Raw genomic sequence first — 23,041 nt, 5'->3', positions numbered from 1 at the left:
TTTATATTTTGTGGATTAATTATATTTGTGGTTAATTTTGTATGAAATCGAAGTGTGCAGAAATTGTTTACCTTTTAACTGTAATATAAAACAATAATGTATAATAATACATAATATAATTGGTAATAATAATAATATAATTATTTATATTTTAATCTGAGATGCTCGAAATTATTAGTTTCCTTATTAAAGGTTCAAAGAGAATAGTAATAACAATAATTATTAGATTACACGTCAAATACCTATAAACATCAAAAGATGTGTATTATTGAAGATGAATGTATTTTTAATTTATCACACGATCCTTAACATTTAATTTTTGATAATTTTCGTCAGCAATCAGTTGCACGTCTTTCTGATATCGAATCTCTAATTATAAATCTTATAGGAACAACAAAATTTCCCAATTATGGATACGCGATTACAAATTTAGACAGAGTACACTGAAACTTAGAAAAAGAAAGAAAACTCATTTCGCTCATCAAGATCACGCTCCCGGTGAATCAGTAACTAAGAACTCGGCAAAAGTTCACGTTACGTCGATCGATTTTCTTATCGGCGATCGTGAGGGTCATTTCGCCAAGGAAGCGTAAAGTATAAAATAAAATCTTCTAAGCGTGTAAAGTGGCAGCCACTTGTGGTTCTAAAATCGAGCAAAACGGTCGAACGTTCAAACGTCCGCGAGCGTCAGTTTTATCGGCAACGCTCTCCTCGCGTCTTTTCACGCAGGAGACAGGCGAAATGGCGGCGTAATCCTCCTCGAGCGGGAATCGAATCGTAATTAAGACGACAGAGGGATTTGTCTGTGAAACGAACGACACACAGTGGGCGGGGATGACTGTTGGAAATTCGATTTCCAGCGGCCGAGATGGGCGAGATGGGCAAGATGGGCGATCGAGCCGTAAACGTCGCCGATTTTGAATGAAGAGACACTCGGAGCTTTTCCGTCGTTCGTGGCAATAAAGCGCGTTTCCTCGGCGCGAAGGAGTTAGTTATTATTAACCGACGAGGATATCGACTCGTGTCGTAAATCTCGCGGCGTTGCTTGTCTTTTGTACGCCCATTTAGGAAATCCATCTTCGAGAGATGGATGGTCAGAGACGAAGCTCCGCAGTGGTTTCTTCTGTTTCGAAGGTGAGTTGTGGTTTGACTCGACACAGGTGGATGAAAGGATAATAAAATAACACCGGTCATCGAGAAGTGGTCGTCTCGAGACAATTAACTGAGATTGTTGTTAGGCGAATGTGTTGTTGGTTAATACTTTCACGCTTTTGTTTTTTTTAACAAATAAGCGAAGCTTTGAATTAACTGTGCGCAACCGAGTATTTAACTTTATATAATATCGATATATATAATACGATATTCAATATTACGTGTTTATTCGACGTTTAATTAATAATATTTCGTTTAATATCAATATCATTATTAATATTGCGATATATTTACAATTGAATATTAAATGTAATGTACACACTTTGGTAGAATATGAAACTAACTTTAATATCAATTAACCGAGCAACTTAATAATTTTGACATTCAAAATCGAGTATAAAATATAAAATAAATCGAATATCAAATAAGCACTTAAATTTTTAGCAAAGTCATTGCAATGTTCGAAATTTTCCCACAAACTTGAGAAATTTATAGAAATATGAAAACACGAGTACCTACTTTGTACAATCTATAATTTTATTTTATACGATATAAATAATTTACAAAATATGGAATAAAAGTGGGGGATACTTTCATCGGATAGTAAAAGTTTTCGGCAGAAATATCAACATAATTACTACCTACACTAGGGTTAAATTTAAATAAACTTCCTCCAATTTTTTTACGACTCGCCAAGCTAATGGACCGATCCCCTTGCTATCATCATCAAACAATCGTCAACGTTAATTGTACACCTGTAGCTTCATCGTTCGACGTTAAATGTACCATCGACAAGAAAAATTTCGCCCCCCCCCCCCTCTCTCTCTCTCTCTCCTAAAAAAAGAAGGGGAAAAAGAAAAGTCACGCGAGATTCAGGATGAACCGGAATTGAACCGTTGCGTACGTACGGAACTGCAGAAAGGGGAATCCCTCGCGGAGAGGTCGCGAAGCCGGAGTCCCTGTAATCGAGGGCCGCGTTATTAGCAGACAGTATCGGTATCTGGCCGCGCGAATAGCGGCGGATCGTTATCTCCGCGACGGTGGACATAACTTGTCCCGGGCGATCGTTGCTTATCCCGCGGGATCGCGTGGGTGTTGAAGCGCGCGCGGTTCTTCCGCCCACTCGAGTCGAGATTTTCAAATGGACAACGAGCCGCTGTCTCTCGATCGTTCCGTTCTGTTCGAGTGTCCTGTTAACGGTCAGCCGCGGTTAAAACAAAAGAAAAAAAAAAAAAAAGAAAACAAAAAGCAGCGACGTCGATCGCGTTTCGTCAGGACGATCGACTTTACGATTCCTTCGTGTCTCTCTACACACGCGAAACAGCGAGGCTTGCAAGGATTTCTATGCGTGCGTGTGTGTGTGTGTGTGTGTGTAATTGTTTACAGTTACACACTTCGATTTGGTAATTACTTGCGGATCGTTATTAGTCGTGTGATTTGCGAGTGTGATTCTTTAGAGGCAGATTGAATGATAAATAGATTTCTGGTTATAATTTAGAGGAATTTTTAGAAGAGTGCACACAATGCGCACAATTGATATGAAAAAAATTCAATTTTGTAATTAATGTATTATATTTATCAAATATCATTAAATAAATTCATTTTTTTTTTTTCATCTGGCTTTAGTCTCTTATCTTTTGTTGTTCCATTATTCAAGTGTATAAAAGTGTATAAAAGTACACAGTATTTAACTTTAATATGTTTAACCCTTTCAGCGAATTATTATTTCACTAAACCATAAACGAAATTCTCAGTGAAGATGATCCTAATAAAATAAAATGCACCATATATACGAATATATAGTCTAAAGAAAAGAATGTTTCTCAGAGTATAGAAAACTATTGAGCTTTCCACAGATTGTCACGCTTAATTTCCAACATTCTCTTATCCGCAATTATTATGGTTTGAAGTGTTTATTAAACTCCCAAGCAAAATTTGCCTGGAACATTTATTTGTTCATTGTTTCATTTGAAACAACAATCGAAAATGCAAAATATCACACGGAACAATGTGATTTAATTTGAACGTTGCACTCGTGACGATGACGGTGGTAAATATTTAACGACAAAGTCCAAGCAAACCTCGAATTGAATTACCTGTTTGAAAATGATAGCGGATGAAAACGTTCTCGTTGAATTTTCCCGGTAATCCTTGCGAAACGCTCCGCGTTCCCCCAAACATCGGGCAACCGAACCGGCCAGTCGATCTCTGCTCCTGTCGATGAATCGTTTCGCGATAATAATTAATTGCACGACCGTTCCAGGAATCCTTGCGAATCGCTTATTTCAATATTTACGGAACACGGCGGCACGCATTGCCACATGGGACAAACAGCGCGCGAGACGATTTCGCAAGTGAACGACACGGCGTTGCGTAATTACATGTGTTATCTCGAGCCATGTTCGATCATGATTGATCGTCAAACGTGGACGGGGTGAGTCATCGAAGACTGGAAGCTGAAACGTTGTCCAAATTAATTGCACCTTGCCTTCGCGTTTCTCGCGGATTTATTTTTTATCTTTTCTTCTTTTAACACTGCAACCATCAAAATGGCCAAAATGGACATATTTCTGACTTTTGTCAGAAATTTCAAAGATCGTCAACTCAGCTAGTAGATGTGATATAGATTCGTCTTATGATTTTTATAATTTTATACCAATGTACCATCTTCTTCGCCATTTCGTGAAAATTGTCACTTTTTCTTCTGTGATCCATGCTCTCAAATATTAATATTTAACGTAATAGCACCCCATGATATTATTATACTAACGTCCCAAATGTTCCAATTAATATCATTAGACTAACAAATGCCAATATCCCAAATTTTATTCCAGATTCTTTCTTTCAAACAGCATAAATGATATACCGCGTCGAAACAACTTTCGAACAACAACAAAGATAATTGCACGACAATTACGCCGCTTATAATCTTGAAACAAGATTACGTATATACACAAGACCAAACGTATGTACAAAGTTTCAAAACTTGATCTATAATGGCCCAGCAATAAATCGGCGAATTCAAAAATCAATGATTCTCAGAGACGAGAAATCTCCGAAATTTAATCTCCAAAAGACATCTGAGACGTCAAGATCATTCTTGATCAATCACGGCTGTTTCGCAAACACTCCTCCTCCATTCCGTTTCCCATATCAATCACCCAAGAGGGATGATCGTATCCTCGATCTGGTCTGCCAGATGTCCGTCCGGTCCGCCAAAAAATCCCTCTCTTCTCTTGTGACAGACGTCCTCGAGATCGTGCCAATTATGGTGACCAGACGCTAATGCTGACGGTTCAACAGATCAGGAAGGTTCACGGCCACGATCACCTCCGGTCGATCCCGCGAGATTAACGCGCTTGGACCCTTCTTTCCTGCACACACACACACACACACACACACACACACACACACACGCGCGGATCGTCGTCGATGATCACGATCCCGTCGATCCTGTTCCCGGGTAATAATTATCGGCTGGCTGTCAGTGCTAGGTCAATGGGAAAGCATTGCAACAGCCACGAGAATCGATAGCTTCCGCGCGGGTCGTTAAACTTGTAACGATGCTTCTCGCTGCTGTGCGCCGCTTGCTATGGGATCACGGTTGTTTGAGAATTCTGTGAAAAGAGACCACCAGGCTTATTTCGGAATTCTGTTAAAAAGAAATCACGGCCGTTCGAGAATTCTGTGAAAAGAGATCGTCAGAGTTTTTTGAGAATTTTCTGAAGAGAGACCAGGCTTGTTTGAAAATTCTGTGAAAGAAAGGTGAAATAGTTGTTTAAGACTTGAAAGAAACTGAGGTTGTTTGAGAATTCTGCGACTTATTATTATTATTATTTTTTTTAAATCATCATTTTCTTTTTTTTTCTTTCGACGAAATTATGTAAGTTTATTACGTCAACAGTTTGGCGCAAGTTCAATTCCTTTTTGGCAATTATGTTCAAGGAAATACGAACCTGCAGCCCCTATCGAGACAAATGATTGCTCGATCATCGATGAATTAACCTACCTAACAGACTCTGTAAAGCGAAAGCTCGTTTTCGAGACGAAACGACACGATCCTCGGAGGAATCGAGAAGGAAGCAACCGCTCAGAATACTGTCTTCCTCTCGTGCGGCGCGCTGCAGCAGGTCGGAAGTGTTTTCGAGCCATCGACGATCGGTCGGAAGGTCAGAGGTGAGGCCTCGAGCGTGCCTCGAAAATAGAACGTGGTCACGTGGTGGGTACCGGTTTCAGGCCGTTTCTATTTCAATTATCGCGCGGGCCGGGGCAATTTGCTGGCGTTTAATCGCCGCCGAATCGCCGGCGTGCCTCTCTCGGAGGCTCGATTATAATTCTCTCTTGTCTCCACGTGTGCAGATGCACACACGTGCCCCGGTAGAGCGAAGTGAAACGGTTGCGCGCGCGCGCGCGCGCGCACGCCCATCGGAGATCTAGATCGGCACTTTCCAACCGCTCGTTCAGGAATGTTGATCAACGTGTTAATTAAGCGGCACCGTTTCACGCAAAAATCCCACCTGATTTTGGTGGAACGCGAGAAGAGGAAATTATTTTTCCCCGTGTGCCAGCCGCCTTTTGTTGTTTTGATCGTTCAGACTCGATGGAACGTAGGTTCCATTTGTTCGAGCAAAAGTATTGGTCGATAAACTTCTCAGTTGATTGATTCTCAGTCTATTCGTTCGAATCTAAATTCTCATTATACGAATAAAAAATCACTAATAGAGGGGAAAAAAAAAAAAACAGGTAAATTCTTGATAAATTGAAAACTCGATCGTAAGGAATCATAAAAAATGGTCCGTGCGTGGCTTACTTACGTTTCTTGATAAAAAAAGAAAGAAGAAATGTATTTTTTTAAGAATTCTTTTGAAAAACATGCTGGCAAAGTTGGATCAGATCTGTTATCGATAGATAATGCCGTGTGATTTCTGTAATTAATTTTATAACTAACAATACTGAATCATCGCACTGTAACGTTTCTGAGTCGAGAGTGAAATCGAATTTTTTTTCTCCCTCCCCACTTCCCTCATTATTCCTTGTTATAATCAATTCCATGGAAGTTATATGGATCCAGTTTCGTCCGTGGCTTACGTAAGAAAAGTCGCCGCCCATTATTCGCCATTTTTCCCAAACTTTCTAAAATTTCTAAAATTTCACATTGACGAACTTTAGAGAAATAGAATGGTCTGACGAACGAAGTTCGCGAGTTGAGCTGAAGTTTAACGCGTGATTCAAACACGATAAATAATGTACATACGTATATACGTAGCATCTAATTTTCGTAGCAAAAATTAAACTTTACTTACTTTTCGTTTGTTTCTGTTTTTTTTTTTTCTCAGGAAAATGGGTGTCTATACTCTCACATACGATGGGGCGAGGCTTTCGTTGTGGTTTACAGCGTGACGTGTAAACGAAGTTTTCAAGAAGCTCGTGGATTGCTAAAGCAACTGGCTGACTTACGTCTGCCATCCTATTTCACTGCTCTGTTGCTCGGCAACAAGAGAGATCTGGATCATGCTCGGTGAGTACATACATGTTATATAGATTTAGCTACAATCAAGATTGGTGAATTAAAGATTGGTAATCGCCGAAGAGATCTCAGATCCAATAGAGTATTACGGTACAGTCAGACGCGTGATAATGTCTTTCGATCATTTTTATATATTTCGCACATCACATATTTATGTGCATCTTGGGCAATTTCATATTTCAAAATTTTCTACAAAATTCTCGTGAAAATTCGATCCGATCGTAAATTTATTTTAATTTAATCTTTGTCTGTAATACTCTGATATCAGAAAATTATACAGAGAAAAATATGTACTTGAGTTTGGAGAGGAAAGTGATTTTATTAATTAAGGCGATAGCTACTTTAAACAAGAATGTCTCAACCTTGTATGTTAAAAAAAAAAAAGAAAAAAAATTGTCAGAAAACGTAAAACCCAAAGTACTAGTCTGCTACTACTAGTGGCATTTTTTCAAATAAATTACTGTCAGAAAGCAAACGCAACCGGGAAGAATCACCAACCGATTCACTACGAGAGACAACGATCTGACAATCCTAACTCGAAGATGAGAAACGGGCGTCCGAATTTTTCACGCGATCAGCATTTACGAGTCGCGTGGCAAGAAAAGCACGAAAGTGGCGATCGTGCGGCGGCTAATCGGATCGAAACGATTCTCGACACGCTCGAGCGTCAATCGCCACGTTACAAAACCGTTAAACATAACAAACACACGGTGGACGGTGCAGCGATCTGACCCGTTTCTCTCGCACAGCCCTCGAGTCTTCGACACACTTTTCCCCTGGTTTGATCGTCATCTAATTGCTGGTCCTTGTCCACGATACGCGAAGAATCGCGATATCATTGGCCGACTGTCGGTCAAAACAATCCCAAATACTCGCCAAATTCACGATCATCGTTTCACGCTGTATGATACGTACGTACATGATCATGGTCGTACAGTTTCGTGCAAAAGTTTCAAGATTGTTTTTCAAAGAAATTGACAGAAAGACTGGAACTACAAGGACGATCGAGGCGTGAAATTTCGATTCGGAGACATTGGAGAAAAATGAAGAAAGAAACTTTATGACGTAATGGAGTATGAAAGAAAATCATTTGAATCTGTAAAAATACGCTGTTTTCTACAGATTTTTTCTAAGTTTGTAAAATTTCGAGTGCAAATATTAGTTGGATAGTTCTAGTGTTAATTTGATGACAATGGCGATGATGGAATTATCGAGGATATTAGTGAAACATTTTTAATGAAACAAAGATAAGAAAAGAATGATTTGAAGTGAGCTTCTACTTTGACGACTCTGGATTTTCTTCATTTTTTTTGAAAGATCTTTTTTCATCATCACGTAGCAGAAGATATATTTTTTTTTATTCAATGTTTTACAAATTCAAACGTCTCTAGAAAATGTTAAAAAATTTTTCTCGTGACTATTCTTTAACTTTTTTTCGTACGTAACATTACGCGTAATAATTATATAATTAGCATCGTGTTTGTGCTTAACATTTTTAATTTCTCTTTAATTTCTCCACGACGTAGAAGGAACTACGATTCTTTGCCGCCAAGTATCGTACAAGGATGTCGTACAACTGGCACATTTATCTCGTAGCGAGAGTATCGAGCTCTGATTTTTCGTCTGGGTCCTATTGATCGCGTTTAAACGTTACACGAAATACCTAACGGTATTGACGATAGTAATACGTCTACCGATCGAGAGCTCCAGTTCTTAATGTAGGCGAAGAACTACGCCAACGCTTTAATTCTTCGATGAAATTCATTAGGAAATTTTTGTAGAGTTAAAAATTAGTCGCTAGACCGTCGATTTTTACGCAAACTCACATTTTTGCGAGTATAATTTAAATAGAAAATTATTTTAGCTACTAAACTTAACTACTAGTTAAGAGGGGCACTATGTTCTAAACATTTTATATATGTTTTCACGCTGCCAGCAATCACAAATAAAAATTGCAATTAAAAGAAGTTCTCAATTCAATTTTTACTTAAATTATCCTTAATTCAGAGTAATTAAATACACTTTAATTGAATTCGTGCTGTTAGTATGAAATGTTCAAGAGTTCTAGTTTTCGATCCAAGTGACAAATTTAAAGCGATTACGATTTTTAAAAATTTAGCAAGTTCCTGTTTCTTCTTTGTTTTTATGTAAGTAAAATAGTGATTCAGATCTAACGTGTAATATATTGTTATCATTAATCACTTCTTTTGTTTCGTAAATCAATCAATGTAAAGTATTGTTATTATCAATCATTTCTTATTGTCCTATTTTATCAGAGTAGTTTCACGGTCGTTTCTTTCTTCGAGAATGATTCACATTATTCAGATGACTCAGTGTTTTATTTCTTATCGTGTATTTTCTTTAATAAAGAATATTCAGTATCAGTTCAAACGAGAATATGTCTTTATATTGATATATATTCTTATCTATAATTATATTATAATTATACGATAATTATAATATGTTAATATTGCATAAATATATTATACCTGCTGTATATTTGTTTGCAACAAATAGGCTCCAAACGTATCTATACTTTCAGATTTTCCCAGCAAAATTGCGAATTACCCACTCGTAAGTCTCATTATCAAATTTTCAAAAAATCTTTTTCATATACACGAATGTTCCTCTCTCAGCAAGCGTTCGAATATTCTCGCGTACGACAAAGAGAAAAAAGAAAAATACACGCACGTACGCAGTCTGTTCCATTAATCTCGAGCAGTAGTTTACTTTCCCGATACCTACATACGCACGTACGTAGATGGACGATGCGTGTGCGTGCGTGAACGCGTGGATCCGGTAACAGGATCTCCGCGAAACGTTTCCTAGACGAGAGGCGAGATTTCGCGTGGCGCACGCGATTCGCGAGCTACCGGCCAGTTTTTTTTCCTATCACCTGCTCTCTCGTCTCTCGAGAGTGCCTCTCCTCTCCTCTCGTGTCTTCTCGTCTCCTCTCGTCACCTCTCGTCTCCTCTCGTCTCCTCTCGTTCGCCGCGCCGCGCGTCAACCCGTCGGGATCATCGTCTCTCTTGTTGGATCGGTGCCTGGTGGCGTGAAACGCGAAACGAGCAGGCGCCACACCGACCGCACTCCGACACCAGAGACCGTTTTCGAGCACGACACCCGGTAGTGGTCGCGACTGCTCGCTCATCTAGAAACCGTTCACGCGATCTTCGCCCCCCGACAGCGATCTGTTTACGCGCGCGAGCCAGCAACCGACCGAACGCTGACCGACATGGATTCTCACCTCTGTCCACTGTCCATCGCCTGTTAGTAGACACGTACAAGTAGCGCTCCGCTCACAAATGAACGCGTCTCCGATACGTCGATTCAGGCCGATTCTATTTGTCGCCTGTCGGGTTTTAACACTTTCACGGCGGTCATCGGATCTGCGCATGCGCGCGTACAGACTTGATTTTTGATTGTCCAAAAAGTGTTGACACTAGAGGAACCGTGTCAAAATATTCTACGCACAAGTGATTAAAATAAATAGTTTTGTTTAAACTTAAACTTAAAATTAATATTAACTTTGGCAAGAACAGCCGTATCTTTTAAGCAGTTTAAACAAAACAAAAGTCTGAAATTAGTTCGAAATCGATCAGGGTTTGATTGTCCAAAAATGTTGACACTAGAAGAACCGTATCAAAATATTCTACGCACAAGTGATTAAAATAAATAGTTTTGTTTAAACTTAAACTTAAAATTAATATTAACTTTGGCAAGAACAGTCGTATCTTTTAAGCAGTTTAAACAGGGTTTGATTGACGTAGCATATTAAATTGTAACTACTACACTAACAAAAATTATACAATTGTTCATGACACATATGTATATAAAAATAATACTTCTTACACGTGACTGTCATTTCAAACATCCCGTCGGGAAAGTGTTGAGATGGACGGTTAAGTGTTGGGACGAATTAATTTTTGTTATCGATGACGTACGACCGTCGTAGCCAATATCATGATATTATGTCTGATAATGTAGATTCAGAAGTCGAACTAATGAATTTTATTAGTTTCTTGTAGTATTGGGGATGTTCTGTGTTTAAAGATTGTCGTCGGAATTTCAGTTGTGTCTTTTGTAACGAACTATCTCTTCGAAAGCTGTCACTTAGAAATTACCGTAAAATTACTAAAAAAATCGGGAATGAAACAAGAATCGAACGTTCCTCGATCACGTTACAATCAAGAAGACAGGCAAAAGCAATAGTAAATCGACGATGCGAGGAAAGATCGCATTGACGATGTGTGAGATGGTTGGATGTTGGATGATGCTGGCCCGGTATGCAGAGAGGTTCGTAAATGAATACAGGAACGCGAGCGACGAGTAAAAAGGTGGGAAACGTGTCTTCGCTAACGACGATCCGCATTCCTACGGGGGGGATCGCCCAGGAAATTCCTGTTCCAGGGCTGCCGCCTATAAGGGACATCGATATCCGGTTCACCTACGTGTCACTGGCTCTTCTGCGCTGGCAGAACGATAAGCGAGAGCATTCGCGTCAAATTCAATTTCACGCGTTCCTTACTTTGTTTCTATCTTGCAACTCTCTTCAATTCCAGTCGAATTGAAGTACAATTACCGAAGATTGTAAAATAATTGCCAAAGATGGTCGCGGTGAATGTATTGATTTGTCAAAAATTGTATATTTAAATTTTACATTAAATTCCATGTTATTCGTCGAACTATCGATGGAACATGTTATTGGAAAACTGTTGACAATTGATTGAAGTAAAAAAATCTGCTTTAAATTAGAATTGAAATAGGTGTGTCATAATGAACAACTAATTTGATCAACGTGAAAGTATGTATGAATGAATGAACTCGATTCATAATATTGAATGTGAACTTAACGCGTTGATCATGTAGTACAATAATACATGAAGTTACAATATACGTATAAATTAATACAATTATTATAAAAGATTGACCGTCAAAGTAATAATTTGCTAAACGAGCATTCGTCAACATCCAACCCAGTTGTCCAGCATCCAAATTCCCAATGATCATCGCTTTAGAAATTCTCTCTCGGCGAGCGAGGAATTCCTCTTGGCACGGTGATTTTCCACTCGAGAGCAATCAAAGACCGTTCAACGGTCCATCAATCACAAGCACGGTGATTTTTTCTTTTTCTTTTTTTAAGGGGGAGGGGACCATAGGTAAATGAGAATGGAAGGTTATCGCAAGGTGCGACGATAAAGACCTACCGTTTCACAGCTTTCTCTCGGTACGACGCAACAAAACACGCGAAGCTTGTCAGTGATTCACTCTCTCGAGTATCGTCAAACATCAAGCTGCTCAAAAGATTGCGAAAGATCCGCCGAACGGATGGATTTGCATATGACGCGATGGCTGAAAAGCCATGTTTCTTCTGCGATTGTTCAAAAGTTTCTAAATGATTAGTTAGGCACACAGGCACAAGCGGTTCGAGTGACGAATTAGACGAGATGCAATTGAGAGTTTTCCCTTGTTTGCACAGTCTTGTAAGCGAAGAAAGCGAAATCGTGTATCCTTTCTTTTCGATCGATCGATCGATCGATCGATCGATCTTTCGTCGAGAGATCTTTTTAATGCGTTCGATCGTTATCGAGTGTTTTTGATAAGTTGTCAATCTCTGCATGTCGGAATCTTTTTCTGTGGATTTCTTTGTAATCTATCGTCTTTTGGATCCCATGCAGACGAGCGATTTTTGTTCATTTTTATTTTGTTCGCATGTCATGAGAATGAAGACTTTTAAGACTCAAGATTAAACAAGACCTCCAAGGTTTTAATTATCAAAGCTACTATTGCTGATAATATAAATAATATAAATATAACAGTAACGTTAATATACATTTCGTAATTGAAATAATTATGTCAATGCAATTCAAGTTCTCGAAAAGCTCTAGAAAGTGATAATCACATTCAAATCACTGCAATTACGATGTTAAATTTTCTATTATTACGTTCTATTATGTATACAATTATGTATTATATTGCTATATTTTCTAAATAAGTTAATATTACCGTGTCGTAGCTCCCACAATTTCTCTTACTCTCGCTCTCCCATTCTTCGCGTGTTCGAACAACGACGTAAAACACCTCGTGTACAACCTCCTTCGATCTGTATATCACAAGTAGAAAGAATTTGTTAAATGTAAAAGTCAATGCTGCCTCGTAATAAATAATTCACGTGCAAAAGTTGGGTTAGCAAGCAAAAAGAAGAACACCCCTTTCAATAAGTACACCTACATATACTACACATGCACTGATAGTTCCCCTTATCAAATATCGATACTTTATTTCATTAACTATCTGCAGTTATTATTCAGAAGTTAGTGCTCGTTTTTCGACAAGGTTAATAAGCGGCTGTTCATAGGCCAATCAGTATCACAACAGGGTAGGGAGAAAAATGACGACTGGTTCGATTTCCTATGTACGCTTTCACCCGTGCGAATCACGCAACACTCGATGATGCATTTTATATTCGCATTAGTACGAGGATCGATTAAAATACTCCACGTCGGATCGAAATACACATCAGCCACACCCTCGACTCGCGTTTTCCTTGATTCAACCAGAAAATTCAGCATACGGATGTCTGCTTGCACTTACAATTTTTGATAAATGTGATTGTCGTCTGTTGGTGAAATCAGAACATCATAGACGTTTAGAATTGAATGTTTCTATTCAAAGGATTGATAAAATACATAAATACATGATATACACGGTACGTAATATAAAATAATAATATACATGTATAATAATAATAAACATTTTATATTTTCTGTTTCCCCTGATCATATTCATGTCACATAAAAGATAAATTTGCATAAATATCTGCAGTATAGTAACGAATGGACGTTCATATTAATATAACATTGTATCATTATGTACCTGTATCATTAAATATTGTAACATATATCTTGGAATAGCCAACTGTAAAATTGCCACTACGGTAGAAACTATTTAATATAAAAACTCCTAATACTCGTAGTGTGCCAGTTTTAACTCTTAACCGGTATAACTGGGTCACTCAGAATCATAATTTATGTTTTAGAATCTTTGTGAAATTAAATAACCTAAATTCTTTCTAATTTCTCTAATATGAATTGCTGCAATGCATCGTCTGTGTCCGTGTATCTCTTCTACAATGAATGCTTCATATATTTATACTTTTCAATTTCACCGTTCCCAACTAATATGTGAAACGTTTCAAACTAAAGAAAAAGAAAAAGAAAAAGAAAAAGGAAAATAAAGGGAAACAGAATTTCTATTACTTGTTGCAAAAATTGAGAACGAAATCCGCCGGATAGTCTCGCAGTCGTGAGTCATAATACTTACAACTGCCTGACAGTAAAGCGATATTTACGATGCGATAAAAACGTGGCTGGACGAATATGAAACGGCGTCGCTTGTGATTCCGACGTTAATTTAGCTAGCAGATTAACTGCAGACAAAAGGTTGCACGGTGACGAAAGATAATCCGCGATGATGGATGACGTACCTCGACAAAACGTTTGAAAGGTGGAAGGTTGGAATCTTATAGGATCTACCGACTTCCTCAAACCGTTTCTCACGAGACGTATCGACGTGACTCTTCAAACCGTTGAAACAGAGATTACACGTCATACAGACGATCGTAGCTAACTTTAATTACTCAGTTGTTCTTTTTTCACATTGCAGCAAATTTTTGTTACAATTTTCATCGTGGTAATTTTTATTTATTTTGTACAATAATTTATTTATATTATATACTATACATATCATAATATTTGTCGTGATACGTATATGATATATTAAGATGTGTAATAATGTACAATTAATAAAAATTATCCATAACGTGACAAAAAAATAATGTGCCGTGCGTCAACACGCTAATTGTGCTTACACTTTTATCAAATATTATTTTCCCTTCGCGAATTATTCGCGCCTGCTGACGAATTAGCTCGTCGTCACAAAAATGCTTTTCAGATCGTAAGACGAGGACGGTTCGTCGTTGTTTGAAAGTGACGCACGTAGATTCAAACGTGATCGATCGTTTGTCTTTCGATCGTAGGTTTAAACTTGAAGTGAAGATCTTCCAATGTCTTTTTCCAATGTCTTTCCAATTGAGAGCGCTTTCGGTTAAGGGAGCGCTCCGCGGTTAAAAGATCAACTAAATTTTCAATCTCGATTTCCTCGGGAAAAAAACGGGAGACTGTAACGACAAAATTTTCTTCTGTCTTTTCGGTTCGTTTTTCCACGTGAGGATCGCTTCGTGCTCGGTCGTGCGTGCCACCTCGACACTTTGGAAGCGATGAAGTGAATTAAAAAAAGAAAACTTGCAAGAGGAAGATAGAAGAATTTTTGCGAGAAAAAGAAAAAAAATAGAAAATCGGCGAAACGGCGAGGAGAAGGCGATGTCGCGTCGGCTTTGGACAGAATCTGAGCAGCGGCATAGTCAGAGAAGTCGGAGGAGAGGCAGTGGTGAGTCGTGAGTCGTGAGTCGTGAGTCGCGACCGGTAGCCGGCACGGCCGTCTTAATGGAGTTCATAAAGATTAGAAGGCAGGCTGGGTTGGCCGCGGGGCTGGTGAAACCACTCTCCCGGCGAACGAGTTATCGGGGCGCCTTTAGATACATCCGAGCCGGCGTCCGGCCGCGAATATCGTCCATCGATAAACTTATCGCGAAATATCAGCTGGCGGGTCCGTGGAAGTCGGGGCTCGGCCCCGCTCTGGCTGACAAACTGGTTCGCCGGCTGAAAACCGCGGCCAACCTGGAAAGCCGCGTTTCGAGCCGATTGAAAAAGAAAAGAAACTGGAAAAAATAAAAAAGAGAAAGAGAGAGAGAGAGAGAACGCACGTCCTCTTCTCGTTCCGCTGGATGGACGTCGTTGAACGTCGCGCGTGTGTACGTACGTATGTGTACATATACACATGTATATGCAAATGTAGCAGAAGAAGAAAGGGGGGATATGGAAATCGACGAGGGATATTTTTGGCAGATTGTTGGTCAGGGTTTGGGAACGATCGTTACGTGTACACGGTGTCTTGAAACGCGTTGATGAAATATTTTCGGCGGCAGTTTGAAAAATATCTCGAGACACGAAGTTAAATTTCAATTAGATGAAATTGTTGATTGACCCACTTGTAACTTTTCTATATTATCGGGTGAAATTGTTGATCGATTAACCCTCTTGTAACTGTGCTTGTAATTGTTCCACGTATCATTTAAAGGTATGAGAATAGAATGTTTGCTAAACAGTAATGCAAAATGATCGTAAAATTGAAATACAAAAGTTGGAGCGACCAACAGAAGGGAATTAACAAGGGTAGTGGAAATGCAGAAGATGTAAAAAACTGAAAAAGTTAGAAACATGTGAAATTGTTACTTGCTGGCCTTGGATTCGACGCTAAGGCTAAACTTTAAGAGCCACTATGAATACATATGTCGCCTTAATCTCGTGACTAATGAAAGCAGCTCGACGTCATAATTCCAGCCGTGAAAATACAAGTGCACGACGGTGCTTTTTTGCTCCGAGTTGAAGAATTAGGAATTAAGATGGGATCCTAAGCGGGAAAAAAAGGGCGTGCGCGCGCGCGATATAGTGTATACTTTGGAGTATACGAGAAATATATTTACAAGCGTTTAAATAAGTCAGAAGCTCGTGCAAGTGGTTAATATAGAGTGCGCCGCGGAATCGGAATTCAACGTTCTCGGTTGTAACGCATTGAGAAATGCGAGGGCCTTTGAGAGCGTATAGTTTATGTGGCCTAACGGTGACAAACGTACTGTACGGTTATTATACTCGGCTGGGAACTCGTACATACCCGATCACGCTGCATTGAATACTACAGCGATACCACGTAACACTCGTCTCGAACAATAAGTCCCTCGTATGCCTCCTTTGTACTCGAAAAATCGCGTTTTCAAAAGGACAAACACACATTGAAGAGCATAGCCGAGCCAATAATTTTAGATTTCGCGTAAATCATTCGTTAAATTGTTAGTTAGTGTTGGATCAGAGAAAGATATTTTCAGAAAAGCTGAAAATTGAGAAATATTTTTTTATTACAGACGATTTGTCACTGATTTGCAATATCAAAAGACAGATATTAGTCATCTTTCGATCATCTTTCTATTATATACGTTTTTTCCTTGTGTATTTTAATATCAACAGTAAGAAGAAAGTAACCTGTACAAATTCTGCGGTCATTGGTTCAACGACTTTGGCAGGAACTAAATTTTAATAACAATCGTTGTGAATTTTTTTCCAGAATGCTTTTCTGTTCGTTTTTTCGCGAAACTCGTCGTCTATTCCGTCAACCGCGTATCAATTGATACAAATCAACGTCGCGTTCCTTTCTTTCTTTCTTTCTTTCTTTCTTAGTGTCTTTCTTTCTTTTTTTTTTCTTCGTGCATTACCTTGGTGAATTATCTTCATGGTACTCTTTTTGGAATGACTTTGGCCTGCGTTGGAAATGCGACACGTTCGACGAGGCTGCTGGCGCCAAGTAGAAAGCACGTGTCTCGCGCAAATGGAGGAACAAGTCGAGCTGTAAGATATGTAGGTGAACAATGTTTTGATCCCGGTGTTTGAGAGTTTTCAGATCGTGGTTACGGTTTCTGGAGTCCCGCGGCGCACGTTCGAACATTTCGAGGAAATACTTTATGGATAATTACGTGTACGCCAAGAGAAGAAATATCGCGCGACAGCTTTATCTCGAAAGATTTCGTTGAACTTGAACATCGTAAAACAACGAAGCTTTTTCTTCTTTATCGGTGCCAAAAAAACGAGAAACGTCATTTATTTTCTTGATGGACAGTCATTTCCCTTTCAATTTTCACGTTTCATTAAAATTGCTAAATCTTAGACTGCGGATGTATAAACACCATTTTCTTTAGAAATATTTTTAGGATCCTCGTAGTTTGCTTTTAAGGAAGCTAGTAACTTTGAATGTGCTTTGTTCGCCAACTTTTCTTTCTCTCTTTCGATGATAAGATTGCTCGATCAACATCCATAAATAAATCCCAAGGCTTGTCATCACGCACATGCGTGCTATCTTCAATTTTTCGAAGGTAATTCTTTTCTTTTCAAGCTTCGTGAATATTGAAAACTATTGCAAGTAACAAATGATAAGTAATAAATGAAAATAGTTAGATTATTCTAGGTAACAATTAATTTCGTTATTCGAATTAATGCCCAAATCGCGAATTAATTAATTCCACTTTCGTTTAAATTCTCAAGTGGTAAACAATTTCATCGATTAGTCTCTGTACAATATATTTAAAGAGTTACGTGGTATAATTATAAAGGGAAGAATAGTTAATTAACTAGTTATTTAACTAGAAATTGATCGAAACAGTGCTTTTCCAGGTGTCTTTCCAAAAACTCGCGCGTAAAAGATCGCGGTCGTGAAAACGGCGGGGGCCAGGGAAAATCCCCTTAGCGTGCTCTCGGAGCATCGTCGTTTAATCGTCGGATCATGCAAGTTTCCAGCCGTCGAGTCAGCTCTTCGGCGTGGAATCTCCGGCGATTTGTTCGAATCCCGGTGTAATCCGGTCGTCGCGCCACGACGTTTTCTCGTTCGTGGCGGCTGTCTAAAGGTCGCGTCGTTATTTCGCCAGCCAGCGAAATGTCGAGCCTCTCCCCTGGCCCCAGTCATCATTCCCATAGTTACGTCCAACCTCGTAAGCCAGCCGACGATGCCTCGCAATATTCGCGAGTAAAATAACTAACCTAGGTTCTATCGGGCCAATAAAATTATTTATAAACTCGATCGAGTGATCAAACGTACCAACGTCTGGTTAAAATTTGATTTACAATGCATTCTTTCGTTCGCGTTAAAAAAAAGAAAAAAATAGATATAATTTTCCTTCTTACTATCCGAAAGTTGTTTGGTTTGGTGTTGACATTTCCCTAAATCAAATTGACAGTTGCCTGTTCTTGTTCCTCTTGTAAAGAGATCTGACCGGCTACGATTTGGTGTCAATTTATTCGTAATAATTTATCACTCGATCAGTGAAATTTATTAAATGTTACATTATCAATTCATTCGTGATGATTGATAATAATTTATTCAACGAAATGAAAAGACTTTTCGACCCAACGACACTCGACCAGAGGTCCGAGTACGCGCATCTTCCGGTGTATCATTTTTTATTATCTATCTATCACCTGTAGCAGTTTCCAATTAAATTTCCAACACGTTGCATGGCCCGTCCGTCTTCGTTCCACCTTGAATCACGACGTTTTCCGGTTAAAGTACTCGATATTCCCGGCGCGATATTCGTCTCCTTCGAAGGGAGAAAAGAGGAAGCCGGAGAGAGAGAGAGAGAGAGAGAGAGAGAGAGAGAGAGAGAGAGAGAGAGAGAGCGGGAAACGACACACAGTCTCGAATCTAACGCCGTTCCTCGTAAAGCGGAACGAATCGCCTCGTATAAAATAAAAGGGGACAGATTAACGGCCGTGAACGTGAGGGGCCTGCTCTCTCGCGTGTGCATGCATTAGACGTGTGCACGACCCTCCCACGCGCCGCCGCCGTCTCCTTCTCTCCCCCTCGAGATCTCTTTCCTCCCTCTTGCTTCCTGTTCGACGCTTGGAGAGTATCACGTGTTCCCGCGAATTTAATTGCCTCCATAAATATCGCGGAGCCTTCCATGCCCGAGCAACGTTAAAATACGACGGAGGATCGAGGTCCTAACCCCTTCTCTCCTCTTCCCTCTTCTCTCGTCTCTCGTCGCTCTCTCCTTCTTTCTCGTTCTCGCGCGGCTCTTCTTCCCGCTGGCGACTCAATGATCCCGATGGGAGAGAAAAAGTGGTTCGGTCTCTCGTCGGAATGGTAGATGATTACGATTTGGAGCGCGGCGGTATTTGATTGGTGACGCGCGGTTGAATCTCTGTTACGACGAGAGAGTTTGTTATTTTTCAAATATCTTTCTTACCCAAACCGAACAAGCTAGGTCTCACAGACTCGTATCCTTCGATTTTTTATTCTCACTTGTGTTTAGATTGACGACTTTCTCTTTTCTAGACACTCGGAAAAAATTTCGAAACGGTGTTGGATTCCGTGTAATGGAGTCAACACGCTTACAATTTAGAAGAGATTAATTCCCTTACAGTCGTGGTCGTGTACGAAATAAAATGATATCGAATGATTTACAATGTTTAATGCTCTTGAATATGATGTAGAATGATTTAGAATGTTTTATGCTCTTAATGATATAGAATGTCTCTATAGAACGATTTAGAATGTTTTACGCTATCGAATGTCTCTAAAGCATGTCCTTATATATATATTTGGTTATCATCGTCAAGTGGAAGGGGAAGAAGCATATAGATGACCAATTACTGGATTTTTCCCTTACGACTAACTATTCACAGTCCACTTTTATGTGGACTGTTGCTAGCTCATTGTCAGTATTTGCATGGATTCAATATTGTTCAGGTTGATCATCCAACGGTTCGAAATATAATTGCTCTTACATCTGTTTATATTTTGTCTTCTTGATTGGCCATATATGTGTATATGAGCAAGATCCGATGAGCAATATATATACATTTTACGATCCGTATATTATTATTCTCGAGCGATCGAAATTAAAAACTCGGAGCGACACATAAACACGACGGCCAACTCTAGCGGAATTCCAGCGATTCGCGTTCTTTTCGCGAGTACTTTATGATCGCGTTCGCTCACCTTCCACCGCTTCCGTTTGTCCGGGACACGTGCTGTTGCCAAGAAATGGCCAAGACCAGTTCTCTCTCGCTTCGATTTCCGTTTCGCGGAACCTTGACGGCCGGAAACCTCCGCGAATTTACGTACTCCATATGCTCCGAATGAATCGTTAACCTCCTTCTTCTCCGTCATTCCACCATTCCATTATTCCGCAATTCCTGCGCTCTGAAATTTTGAAACATTTCGTTTACTTTTATCTTTGTTAAGTTTAATTAAACATTTGACGAGTAACGAATTGTTTATATTAAATATTGAGAAGAAATCTGTAGTAGGTTGTGATTAACTATGAAATTCTATTTCTCAATAATACATAATTATTGGGAATTACGGGTAAAAGAAATGATTTTACTTTTACTATCCTAGAACTTTTTTTATCCCAGAACTTTTCTCAAGTGTCGAAGAGGGTATAAGATGCACTGGACTCAAGTCACCTAATTCTTTATCTACAGAGCCTCTTCACGTGCATATTTCTCCAAAGAGATTGATTTTTGTAAATACGTTTAAGACGTTCTTATTATTTATTTATTTATTTATTTCGACCATTCTCGGCCATGAAATAGGACTTGGTTTACATTCTATTCTTACTCAACACTCATTCTTCCACACTGTCGTCCCATTCGCCGCCTTTTTCATTACTTCTCCTCGCTTTCTTTTCCCTCCTTTTCTTCTCCACTTCCGCTAGCCATCTTCACACTATCTCCTCCTCACTCAGCTCAGCACTTTTCAATTTCGTACACTTCTTTAGCAGATGCCTCAGTGTTCCCCTGCTTCCTTCACACGGTATACATCTCCTACTTTCCTCTTCCATCCAGTACTATATCCTATTCTCTTCCTTCAAGTTTCCGCACCTGGCTCTCGCAATAAGTTTCTGACTATTTCCTACCCCTGCCTTATTTAAGCACTCTGGCTAAGTCCAACCACTAACCCTGATATATTTATATCTACGGTTATAGGCTAGACTTGGATTTTCCTATATTGCAATTGCCCCTGTACTCTACTCTGATTGTGTCTGTTATATTGCCGTTCCCTATCGGTTAACACTTTATTGACCGGTCGTGGTTGAGGCTGCCACTCAGTAAGTACTGGCTTAGTCGCGCCCGAATTTACTCCCAGTACCGGCTAAATTTTCACTATGCATTGTGTTGTGCTTATTCCTTTTGTTTTAAAGTAATGGAATTTTATTGATATTTATACTTTATTTTGTATTTGTTTTATACAATTTATTGCCTTTTTAACTTACATTCATGAAATAAATTCAAGGTAACAGTAATTAAATTTTTTAATATTTATTTACAGTGTGGTATCTCTCGTAACAAAAGCAATCGAAAAGCCGATAAATAGGCTACCGGTCGATGAGCGTTAGGAATCGAAAAGCCGATAAATAGGCTACCGGTCGAAGAGCGTTAGGAATCGAAAAGCCGATAAATAGGCTACCGGTCGATAAAGTGTTAAGACGTTCTTATTTTCGACAGTAATTAATAAAAAGAAAAGAGAGAGAGAGAAAAGAAAAGAAAGGAAGAAAATAAATGAAAGACGAGTGGAAATAATGAAAAGAAAAAGAAAAAGAAAAAAAAAAAAAACAAACGAAAATGATTCTGTTGCAGCGAGGTGTGCGTGGACGAGGGCCAGCAGTTGTCGCTGGCGCACGGATGTCAGTTCTACGAGGTGAGCGCGGCGGAGAGTCCCGCGGGAGCGGCACTCGCGTTCCAGGCGCTCCTCCGAGAGGCAAGGTCCGTGCAGCTGCTGAGAGCGCTGCCGATACGACGGAAGTTGGGCGTGCACTCGGTCTCGAGGGTGCTCGGCACGATTTTCGGCAAGAACACGACGAAAGATCGGAAGAAGAGGCCCTCGTTGAGCATATGACGCCTCCTCTGCGCCCTCCTCCTCGGAGGTCGTGACGAACCCGACAAGAGGAACGACGTGGTTGTTCTCACCAGCAACGTCTACTCCAATCGTTGACGAGAGGACATCTCGAGAAATCGTCTGACCAACGTGAAAACCAGTCAGTCACACAGCGACTTGATCCTCCTCTCCGTGAAACAGGAGAATTATGCTTTCGGTGTTCTCTGGACGCGACACGCGGTTCTTCGTTCCTGTTCGAGATCCTCCGAGCCGGAGGAACGTTCGAACGTTGTCTGGCGAACAGGTAAAGGAGAAAGGTATACAGTAGAATTTTTGTTTGTTTATTGAATCGAAGGAAACGTGGGTGAAAGTATTCGTGCGAGTAATCGAGGTTTCTGTGATTAATTGGACAGCGTCTGTCGTAGCGTGTTCGAAAAGTTTACAGACTGATGAAACTGAAAATATAAATATTATTCTGGAGTTTAACAAAATTTTATTAACCTTTGAAAGTTTTCGTTTTCAATTTTTTTTCTGTTCTTTTTTTTTTTTTTTTTTTTTTTTCCTTATAAAAAGATCGAATGTTTGAACAAAAAAAGTTCAATTACGAATGTTATTATAAACTCATTTGTAAATCAAATCAATTAAGTCTCATTGTAAAAAACTCAGTCTGAGAATTTTCTTGAACAGACCGCGACTGAGGTTATGGTCTGAACTTTTGATGAACTGTTGTCCCGAATTGCCTAAAAATTGAGATGCACGTATAGTGATAAGCAGGAAACGGATCTTTGCGCGTTTATGGAAAATTGGACCAAAAACTAT

The 23,041-nt window shown here is 39.5% G+C and overlaps 1 protein-coding gene across 2 annotated transcripts in view; it reads left to right on the top strand.

Moving 5' to 3' along the window:
• LOC122535537 (ras-related and estrogen-regulated growth inhibitor-like) overlaps positions 1-22,677 on the top strand; it is a 73,793-nt gene extending 51,116 nt beyond the window's left edge. For both annotated transcript variants that reach the window (XM_043667164.1, XM_043667163.1), the window contains exons 5-6: positions 6,489-6,670; positions 21,985-22,677. In XM_043667164.1, coding sequence (XP_043523099.1) covers positions 6,489-6,670; positions 21,985-22,243 — 441 coding nt within the window. In that variant the 3' untranslated portion in view covers positions 22,244-22,677. The remainder of the gene's footprint in view (positions 1-6,488; positions 6,671-21,984) is intronic.
• Positions 22,678-23,041: the final 364 nt, after the last annotated feature.

The sequence above is a fragment of the Frieseomelitta varia genome, unplaced genomic scaffold, assembly GCF_011392965.1.
Source record: "Frieseomelitta varia isolate USP_RPSP 00005682 unplaced genomic scaffold, Fvar_1.2 scaffold_735, whole genome shotgun sequence".
In the NCBI taxonomy this organism is placed as follows: Eukaryota; Metazoa; Arthropoda; class Insecta; order Hymenoptera; family Apidae; genus Frieseomelitta; species Frieseomelitta varia.
This window is presented reverse-complemented; position numbering and strand designations above follow the sequence as displayed.